At 43.2% G+C, this 11,587-nt stretch overlaps 1 protein-coding gene across 2 annotated transcripts in view; it reads right to left on the bottom strand.

Annotated features, from left to right (window-relative positions):
• Positions 1–10,822, bottom strand: part of LOC126924681 (nucleolar protein 4-like) — a 96,245-nt gene extending 85,423 nt beyond the window's left edge. For both annotated transcript variants that reach the window (XM_050739420.1, XM_050739419.1), the window contains exon 1: positions 9,499–10,822. In XM_050739420.1, coding sequence (XP_050595377.1) covers positions 9,499–9,543 — 45 coding nt within the window. In that variant the 5' untranslated portion in view covers positions 9,544–10,822. The remainder of the gene's footprint in view (positions 1–9,498) is intronic.
• Between the last annotated feature and the right edge of the window lie 765 nt (positions 10,823–11,587).

Below are 11,587 nucleotides of genomic sequence, written 5' to 3' on the forward strand. Positions count from 1 at the left end.
CTTATTTATGCCACGAACCTTATCGATCTTAATACTAAAATTAAAAACAAAATGCTAAATGTGTGTTTCAATAGAAAGCACGAGAGCTGGGGGGCAAAAGAAAAAAAAAAAGGAAGAACAGAAAAAGCGGACATATTGAAAAATAACGTTTTGCTCGCAAATCGATTTTCCGTCATTTACAAGCTCCATTAAGCCCTTGAGATCGTTGTTAAAGAACGAAACCTCTTATGCCAAACCTTCAGCCTTTTGCCGCGACTTTCCACGTTCAGTAATTTAATCCTTTAAAGAGAGAATCGCACGCCTCATTAGCGCCCCAGGATTCTGCACGGAAAGCGTTGCAAAGCAGCCTTTAAGAGTTCTGTCTGCAGGATTTCAAGAATTTATATTGCCAGCGACTGTCTGAGAGAACTGAATTTCGAATACTTCGCCTTCGATGCGCCGGAATAAAACAAGTCAACGATTGTTTTCATGCATACACGCGCGTATGTACGTTGAGATCAATTTCTTGCGCAACATTATAATATTTAGAGTTGGTAAATAAAGAACGAAACGAACAAATAATTCCTTTCGTAGGTATCACACCTTGTACGGCACGTCAACGTTGAAGTAACAAAGCACATTTTGGATTATATTAAACTTTAGATCGTGCCTAATTAAGTAAATTTCGCACTTGGTGTAATCGAGTAAGTTTCACACTCTGTGTTCCATGTAATTAAGTAAATTTTATATTCAAATTAACTTGGCGAACTTTAAACTTACTTAAACATCAATTTTGCACATACATACTTTATGTGTGATCGGGTAAATTTGTTTTGTAAATTTACGTAAATTTCGCGACTATGTAACTAAATTCTGCTACTTACATTTCCACTAGTACAAAAATAAACCGAATGCGACTAAAAATGCTGGTTTACATGCAACTTTAATAAAACCTCGAGTCACTTTCTTTCAGCAAGACGACTTCAAGATTACCCTCGAGTGTTTACCTTTCTTTAAAGAGACACTCGAGAAGGCGGCCTTTCAAATATAATTTTACATATACTTTTCCACTCATCCGCCTTTTCTATAAGCTCTACCCCTTTTTAAATACTTCAAGTAATTCTTTATTAACTCTTGGCTCCGAATGGCGTACTCGTACGTGTACAAGCCTGTAGAAAATTGCCGTTTACTGATCAGAAGCGTATGTACGACCGTGCGCGTGTATCGACCCTTGACTGATATCGCGGCGAATATTCGGAAATGTCAAGAAGCCGTCGCGTTCACCGCTGACTGCTCAGCTGTTAGAAAAAAGGATCGTGCGTTTAGAGAAAGATCGAAAAACGCCGTTGTAAAGAAAATCAAACGTTTATCACGGTAAATCAATAGAATTCCGAGCAACCTTTAACGCCTGCATGGTACATCACCCACGTATAAAAAAATTTAACTCCATATTTTTCACTCTCACATCGCATAGATTATATCACATGGCAGGAACACATCGTCTCCTGTCTCTTTTGTCTTTTTTTAACCAAAGAATAACGACGCAAATAAATAGCATCCATCGTCCAAGTAGGCGAGCAGCAAGGACACAGAGTAAATATTACATCGCGAACAGGCGGCAATAATACGCTAAAAGCGTCCCAGTTACAAACGTTTCTTGCTGTTTCCTTTTAAACGTGTCGTCCATTCGCGGCTAATCCGGCTTAACTCTTGCCACATTACTTGGCCGAAATACAAGGGAAAACGATAATCGTATAATGTATTCGCGACGAATACGGCGGTATCGAATTACGCGTTCATCTTGCGTCCCGTTCCTTCGCGTTTAGCTGGCTGATTCACATGGTCGCTCGCTCGGTCATGCGCTAAATATTTTTCAATTCGCATCTCCGTGACAGATACGTCCGTATTATCGTCGACGAACCGCGGACGACGTCGATAAGAAATTTTGATGCGCCACCGCATCGCTGGCAACAACGTCGACGTGTCGGGGAATTCCCGACCGTCGATCAATCGGGAAAATTTTAAACGAACACACACCCGCTTGCATCGTTTTTTATGTTTCGCCGTTCTATTCAAAGACAGAGGAGCAACAACTCGAAAGATATTATACGCGCTTCGTTATACGCCAACGTCAACGATATTTCTTTGCGCATTCTTTTACGTAAGAATAACATTTCTGGTATTTTATCTACGTTGAGTGTGATATAATTGCGGGCAATATGGATCCACGAGGTTCGGCCTCGTATAACATCCGAGGGAATAAATTATTACGTTCCAACGTCCGAAAATATTATTTTCTCCACCGCGAGCTTTTTACGAGTTCTAGCAACTATGTTTTTAAAAGTAGCGTTACGTTGCAACTGAAATTGCTTTACACGGCTGGCAATGCCAAACGTAGGAAATAGTCGCCGTGCTGCAATCACGCACGAATTTACGCTGAAAATACGCGTGTCTGCAAATACTATTTCGTAATCTCTAGGGTCTAGACAACCTCTGTTATTTCGTGGACGCCGACGCTGTCTTTCATTCATAACACATAGGCCATTTTACGATTCTAGATATTGCCCGTTCGACATCAACAAATATTAACAAAGGATAATCGCCAATGACGCATTTCTGTCAGCGCGCGTGATTACTATCGTGGGACTCCCGGAAATGTTACGCTTTTATGAATATAAATATCGTTAATTTAGATACGCCACCATCTTTCTAATACGCACATACGCACACGTTTGGGCGGCAAACTTTCACAAGCCGTGCGCGCAGCCCATTCGCTTCTATACTTCATCCCCGATAATTTTTCGAAAGCCCGGTTTTTCAGCTGCCTCCTCTGGTTTTTTAAAAATTCCATATCCGTGGATAACGGTCAGACGGGAACATAAAGGGTAATAATTTTTTTAAGTAACACCGAGACCGGTGCGGTTAATACGCGCCGCGAATCTACCATACTAATCCAATTCGTGTTAAATGAAAAACGTGCACGTGCTTCTATATTATTTAAAAGAACAGATGGTGGGATTAACAGTGCGAAATGTTAAAAGGCGCATTATAGCAAATCATATACGTACGTAACACGGTTGAATTATAACGAATACTTTGACAAATTCGAAATTAAATCATTATCACAAAACGCGAATTTCTGTACAGTGTATAAAACAGAGTATTAAGGGAGGGGGGGAGGGGTCCGATTATTCATAAAAATCTATATATTTAAGTATAAGATAGTTATAATTTCAAGGGAAAACACAATTCTCCGGGTCTTTGACGTCTTTGTCTTGTTTGCATTTTTCATGCTATCAGCATATTCTACGTTATCGTCAATTGCCGCAACGAAGTAGAATAAATTTCAACGCAGTGAAGTTCGAGCCATACGTCATTTACCTGGGATCATTCGATTTCGCAAAAATTATTCGATACCGGTGTATTTTGTTAGAGAACAATCGTCTGACGTCAGTGGAAACGGACAACGCGAATCAGACGTAATGAGTTTGCGTTCGGAACAACGCAAGAAGAGCGATACACGATGAAAAAATGCCGGAAAAGCTGGTATTGTATTATTAAGATCGAAATCGCTCGCAACGAGCCTATCTAATCTAATCTAGTTGTATGAAAAACGGCATCGCCGTTTTTATTATATAAAGACATGTAAATGTATAAAATATACGGAATTTAAGCTGTTTCTGCAGAGTTACTTTCAACGATTTGTTTCTTGTGTAAGAAATATCTTAATCCTGTTTGAGACGAGCGTGATATCGTTTGGGTACGATCATCGAGTTTCGATAACGATAATTCTTCCAAATCGGCGATGATTCGACAGCCCCTAAATTCCATTCAGAAATAACGACGTTTTTCCGAAAGTTGGCTCCTTCCAAGCGCGGAATACCGCGAAATGGAAAAGTCAGAGTTATTGGACGCTATGCGACGAATCGTTGGATGTGGAATCGTGACGATGAGAAATATCGCGATGCTCCGCGTAGCTTCCTAATTACCTGGTTCTGAGCGCGATCGACGTAGCTGAAAGGGTGGTCGAATGAGCGCGGTGGGGTGAGTTGGAGCGTTGCGTATCCGGCGGGCGCAAGCGTGAAAAACTTTCGAACGTAGCGGGAAGAAAGCTCGGTCGGGTCGTCGCGGAGGCGACAACGAACGAAAGGGAGTCGAGAGGGAAGATTGATTGGCCACGGCGAGTACGCGGCCGAAAGAGAGAAACAAGAGTACACGAGAGTAGGAGAGTAGGAGGAGGTGGAGGAAAGGGGCAGAAAAAGACGGGCGAAGGAAGACGGGTCGAGGGAGAGAGCTGGAAAAATATAACCTGTTGGACCGTGAGGGAGAGAGAGCGAAGAGGCGCAGGCGCGAACAGGACGAGCGATTCAGTGAACGACAGCGAGAAAGAGAAGAAAAGAGAGGCGGCAAAGCGAGACAGCCTCGTTAGTTCAAGAAGAGGGGAACTCGAGGAGCGAGTGCTAGCGGAGGAAAAGAGAAAGAGAAGGAGCGGCTATGCATAGAGGGGAGAGAGAAGGACACAGACGTCCCGAACCTGCCTCAACTCCAACTTGACTTTCGCGGTTCGATTCTGATCGGATCGATCTAACTAGCGCGCCGGCAAGCAAACCGGCCACCGGTATTTACTGTTGCTCTCTTCGTCGTGCGCGCGCTCGCCGCTGTACTCACGCGCCTTCTCCGCCCGTTTATCATGTGTTGCATCGCGTTCGATCGGCGTGAGCCGCGATCGTTCTTCAACCGGGACCATTTGTCCTTCCTTTTGCCATTTTTCTTTTCCTTTTTCTACCCTTCGTCCTGTTCGTTGCTTTGCTTTCGGTCGGAATGGACGCATCGCCGCGATGGACGAGATTGCAAGAATTAGAGAGCCGATAGCGGATTGCTTTGTTCGTAGTTTCCTTGAAAATGAAACTGCACGGTATTGGGAATACGTAACTGTAGCATTTTGTAAGTTGTTCGATCGCATCCCTGTAGCTTCGAACAGACAAAGTACGAGATTTTCAAATGGTAGGAGATATTATTGGGAAGTTTGCTTTCGCCAGGGAATGGACGTAATTGGAGTATCGCGTGAAGTAAAAAATCCTGTAATTGTTTTTCACTTGGAACGATGCATCGTGCTTTCTTTACATCGAAACCGCTGTGTCTCCGTGAAGGCGGAAATAGATTTACCAAACTTTTTACAACTGTAGATATATCCTGTTTGTAAGTTTCCATAGAAGCTGCAGGAGATACGTGTAGCGGCGAGTTACGAGTTCGGTGAAATAAAAGTTCTAGACATTTCACGTTTTTAATTTGAGGATACAAAACTCATAGAATTTTATCAAAAAAAGTTAATAAAAACAAATATGTAACAGATCTGTCGAACAAAGTTTTTAAACGTTAACCATCGCGCTTAAACCACGCACTTAACCACGTTAAAAGCGCTTAAATTTAATTAAATACTAAAAATATCAAATCATATACGATTTCTTCGTTAAAAAATACCTAAGAATGCAGCGAATACCAGCCAATATCATATAAAATTTGTATTTCGAACGTGAAGCAGATAATCTCGACGCTTCATACACCGACTGTTCATAATTGATCGACCAACCAGCAGCTGGAATTTATTTTTTCTCCAATTTGTGAATACCGAATGTACCGTTTTATCAAAATAAATCATAAAACAGTTTCAAAGTTACTTCACTTGTGTAAATAAAATAAATTACTCGATTCTTAAGAATACAAATAACTCGTTTATTCCGTATTTCATCCACGATAAAACGCGAATAAAGTTAGAATAATTATTCCGGTAATTTTACTTTCGAACGAAACGCACTTCCCATCCAGACGTTTTCGATAAATCGTACTCTGAAATTCAACTAAATACGAAGTGCATCGAACCTCTCTATAATCTCTTATCCGTGTTAAAAAGAACATAAAAATAGGCCCGGGCATCGAATAAACCAGCGACGCTGTTAATTCTAATTGTAACGTAAAACCAAAACATTTGTTCCGATTGACAAACGCTGGTGTTCGATTTTGTTCTGAATTATCCAGTAAAATTTCCTGACTGGCGAATTGTTGGAAATTCAGCGTTTCAACGTGGACAAAAGGGCACTGCAGCCGCGCGAAAGATTCAAAGGCAAAACGAGTACATTTTTCGAATCGATCATTGTTACACCGTTGCGTAGGCTAACAGGATGGTATATGGTTTTTGGAGCTAAATACGGTCGGCATAGCCAGGATTAATTTATGCAACCGGACGATCGATCGGCTAATGGAGTTCACAGGGTTGAATATATCCACAGGCCTGGCTCGCGATCGTTTTCCACGAATTTTATTTCATTCACGGTTGAACAGTACGGATAAAAGGAACTGGCTCTTTTGAATCGATAATTTTGAAAATGTTTGAAATATCCCTTAATCGTGGAAGAAATGGATCTTGAATAAACGCTATTACGGGTCCGCCTGTTATGCAAATGATCAATAGAAAATTTACAAAGTGCTTTAAAGAGATAAACGATTAAACAGGGACTAAAGCTGAAAGAAATGAAATATAGAGCAATCTTTAGCCCAGCGAAAGGATCGCTTTTTGGAAAAGAAATTCGTGGTTGCGAAATGATCGATGAAACGAAGAACTGCAGTCGAGGGTGAGAATAGATTGCAGTCTGTAAAATGGCAAAAACAAGAAAGTATCGGAAAAAACATTTTTTGCCCTAGAACAATATTTTTTTGAGGGGTTCGATATTTTCTCGTTTCTTTCGTTTCTCCCAAAACATTCCCCTGAACCCCATCGCCGCAACATATGCAATTAATCGCGGATTTTAACGATGTTTCGGTCACCCTATCTGCACGCCACCCTCAAAATTACATTTCCGCGTCAATTACCCCGGGCACGAATAATTAGAATAGATATCCGGGGAACGAATCGAAAATATGCAAATATAATAATAAAATAACGCTCGGTTACGATCGACACCCCTTTAACGCCTGCGTAACTTAAAACACCTCAAATATTAATGAAATTACAGGAAATATGAATGGTAATGAGTTCGAAGTATAAACAATGAATTAAAACTGAATCCGATTCGTTTCGTGACTACGTTACATTTCCCTTTATAGATAACGAGACCGTTTGACAACATTTCTGGGTGAATAACAAGAACGGAATATATATTTAACATCTTAGAATCGTTACCTCTTAATTGGATCAACGATATAAAGAGAAAGATATTATTCGCAAATAATTGAATCATTAATGGCTCCTAGTTTCTTAACACGTTTGTGTGCTAATAAATGAATACATTGTTCGAAATATTCTCGAGTTCTATTTTCTCAATTTTCTGTACATAATACGTATATGCTATAAAATAACCAACAAGATCCTATCGTTTTAAAGCAACACAAATTATAATGTTCGTCGTAGAGAACGCGTGAGAAATACTACAAACCGTCTTATTTAGAAGAAAATGTACATGCGTATGCCTGTCCTACTATGTTATTGCGTTAAATGTATTATAATAAAGATATTACTTCCCAAGGGGTTAAGTTCCATTTTCTAAATTCATTAAGTAAGAAATTACCGTGTATTTATTTAAATTATTCTACATCAAGGAAGAAGCTAAAAATGATCGCTTACAAGGAATAAAACGATGTGGCGTATATTAAAATTTAAATAACGCGCGAGCGAAGGAAACGAAGTAGGTACATAATTCCACGTCGCGTCGATGCGCCTAGTCACGGAGATTCTTGAATCGAGCACGTGCTCCACCGAGCTCCCTAGAAACGCGATCCACGGATTATCTTTCGTGCAAGATACACAGGTCTAATCTAACCAAGGAGAAGAAAAAGCCCCGCGATAAGTCCTATCCGACAAGTTCGTCATTGAGTATCGTTTATTTCTGCGATTTGCGTGTCGTCAAGTGAATATCCGGCAATTCTGCGATGTTTTCCCGATCTACAAATTATCGAAGTACCGTGACAACAAAATCTAATTTTAACGTATTCGTTTTATAACAAAATGGCATACTCTCCGAATAGATGAATATTAAAGTGCTAAAATAAAAGAAGACAATCGTTAAAAATGTAAAGCGACTATTAGAAAGTGCGAAGAATTGTTAGTAAAATATTGCACGCTGTGTAAAGGTTGTCAAAGCTCTCCTGCGTAGTTGTTCATTGTATCGCTGTACAGCTGTACGAGTTAAACTTGGTTATACCAAGTGAAATGTAAAATGCAATCAGAGTACAAATGGTTAATTACACAAAGTTATTTAAATTGCGTTAATTTATTACTCGATTCATGCGAGATTATTAATAATATGTACATTTAAGTTATAACGAATAGGAGCTTTTATGCGACTCCAAAATTTGATTCCACCTTTTCTAAAGGAAATAAAATAAAACAACGACAATTTGCTCATACGAGAATCCTGAATTTTCGTATTTTATTAGATATATCGGTAGATTATTCGAGAAAAGATTAATGTCTTCGAACAGTTCGTATAAATTATTTAATCTTTATATAATCTTTTCGCGACGATATAAGAATGAAAAAACGGCTCGGAAGCCTCGTCTAATCATACGCTATTCTCGATAAAAAGTTTTGATATATTCGCACTATATATATTCATATATTCGATTATTTCGATATGAAACACAAAATTGTTAAAGTACTTGGTACATTTGTTGCGCAACAAATGCAAAGTGCATACTTTGAAACTTCGGAAAAAGAACAAACGAAAAGACGTACATAGTATCCATTACGACATGCAACGAGATTAAAAATGAAATTCAGGTTGCCACTAAATTCCTGGTCGATACAAAAGTGCCAATGTACATCGAAAAAAACAGGAAAATGTTGAAGTCGGTACTCGTACGCGTCCGCGTACAGGTTCCAGTAGTTCGAAAAACAAAAATTGGGAATAACGACGCAAGCAACGGTTAATGAGTCAATACGCGTTAAGTGTTAGCCTCGCAACTTTTCCGCGCTTGCGTCCCCTCCGACGAAATTCGTGTAACTCTTTCAATTAAAACTTTCGCGCGCGGTACATCTTCTCCCCCCCCCCCAACACCCTCTCATCCGCCCACTCTCGCACCGACTGCCTCGTCCGCAACTCCAAAAAACATGGAGGGAAAAAATTAGACTGCAACGGAATAATGAGTTGCACGAGGAAGGAACGCAACCTGGCGGCAGAAAACTCCAATTTTCCGAACACCCAGTACCGTCAGATGCCCCCCCCCCTCATGCTCGCTTCGCTTACGCGACCAACATCCCCTCCGTTCATACTCTTTACGACTTTACGATATTATCGTATCGCGATTCAACAAACGTGGTGTTCGCGCAACACAGTTACACACGACGACACGGTACGTACGATTCGCAGCAAGGAAAATGACAACCTTGAACCTCGAGCCCATGAGTTAAACTTTGACTCCAACGAGTTTTTACTAGATCGACGCATCGACGACTCGCTTTACGGAGTCCTGTCGCGAAAAAAGTCCGATCACGTGGTGATACGGTGGCAATCTTGATCGACTCACCTTGTGATGCTGCATGATGGCAGTGGCCTTTCGCTTGGCGGACATATTCAATTCCAGCGCGCGTGTCTTTCTTCTTCCTCGTGGAGCGACAACCGTATATCTGTCTCTTTCTTGCCGCGTCGCTATTCCGCGAGTGCTCTTTGTCTCGCTCGTGCTATCGGCTTTACCCTCACTGACAAACTGCGCTCCGAACAACGAAAGCTCGCGATACAAAAGATTGGCCGATGTTCTTTATTTATCGTACTTGCTTTGCTCGATCTTCCGACCTGTCCTTGTACTTGATTCAATCACGAAAGAATAACACGAATCGTATACACGTACGTATAGATAGGTGGTATTGAAAAAAGGAGTAAAGACGAGATGTTTCGTATATGTGACGGTGGCACGTATTGCTTCAACTTTCTCAGAGTTCTTAGTTTAGTTCTGTCTCTGTCCAACACTCGTACTCTGTCACCTTCTAGTTAGACACGTACATAGAACGCGCGCTGTCCTTCTCCCGCGCACGGTCCGCGAACTTTAAGCTGGCGCACAACACCACGCAGCAGCGACGCCGCGAACCGCCGCGATAAAATTCCCGCGGTTACCGCAGGTGTTGACGTTGACGGGCGCGAGCAAAAAAAGGGCTGTGTACCCGCGCGAAAACTGTTCCCTCGTCCACCGACGATCTAACCTTTCGCTCACGTACGCGATACTCGACGGACGAGCTGCCTCTATAAAGTCCATTGAGCCGATGCAACACTGCCAGAATCGCGATCAGCTGGTCGATGGAAATGTTCGCGCATCACGCAGACACTGACACGCACAGACGTAGTATCTGGCTACGCCGCGTAAACGTTCCAAGAGAGATCGTCTTTGGTGAGTGAGCACGGTAATCAGTAGCTTGCAGCCTCGGGAAACGTTACACACTGACGAACAGAATGCCCGCGAACTGCAAGGACATACAGGCCTCGACACACAAAGGTAAATAAGAAGGAAAATGTGGCGCTCCTTGTTGCACGAGGGACGCTCGTATTCCTCGTGTACGCGTCGCGTGGTCGCGCACGCCGCGGGTTTTTTGACTGTCGAATATCGGCCGGACACGGTGGCGCGACAACAACGATCTTCGGTCGTCTCTTGCTGGTAAAATCGTCGATTCCACTGGACTCGACAGACGTCTGTCTGTTACGCGAGAAGAGGGAACGCGAGTTGCGTGAAAACAAACGCGTTCTTCCCCGTTGCTAGTGCCAGTGCTAAGAGAGCGCCACGCTCCTGAACGAAATCATAGAACGTCCTCACATCACGAGCGCTCACGGCAAACTGGCGACTGGCGACGCGGCGGCGACCCCCTCTCTTCGCCTACCTCACCCTTTCCACTACTCTCCTCACCGCCTCCGCGCCGCTCCCCTGTTCCTCTCGACTCCCCCACGTCTCCTCACCCCAACCACGCCAACCTCACTCCACGTTTCACCCATAACCCACTCTCTCTTCCCTTCTCTTTCTCCTTCTCGCGCCGGTACTCTCTCTCCCTTTCTCGCTCTCTGTCACACCCCCTCCCCTCCATTCCCCGGCCCCTTTTCCCATTCCCTCGTTCCGTCTCTGTCTCTCCGTAATGCCGCGCCCTGCTATGACCCGTACCGCTCTCACTCCCCAGAGCGGTCCTCCTCGAACGCGTCAACCCTCTCTCCTTCACCCCTGGTATTCCTTTCTGGTCTCTGCCTCCGTCTCTCTTCCGCTCGTTCGCTCCCCTATACCACTCCTGTCTCTTTCTCCTTCTATCTGTCCGTCGCGTTCTCTCTATTCAGCCAACTGTCCGTCTCGGTTCTTCCTTTCTACCGTTCCAGCGCCCTCGCCGGTTCGCCTCGACCCTCCCCGGCCCACGGCGGCGGCGGTGGCGGCGGCGGCGGCAGCGGAGGCGGTAAGGTAGGGTCTGTCACCATCAGAACACCGAAGGGGCCGGTGGACGGGTAACTCTCCGAGGGAAAGGAGGGATCGAAAGGGGCGCAAGGGGCCGCACACGAGCATCCACACAGGGCTTTCGGGGGAAGGGAGAATCGAGAGAGAGTACCTTTAGCTCTGGGTGTTGGGGTAAAGGGGGACTGGCAGGAGTGTT

The sequence above is a fragment of the Bombus affinis genome, chromosome 15 (assembly GCF_024516045.1).
Source record: "Bombus affinis isolate iyBomAffi1 chromosome 15, iyBomAffi1.2, whole genome shotgun sequence".
NCBI lineage: Eukaryota > Metazoa > Arthropoda > Insecta > Hymenoptera > Apidae > Bombus > Bombus affinis.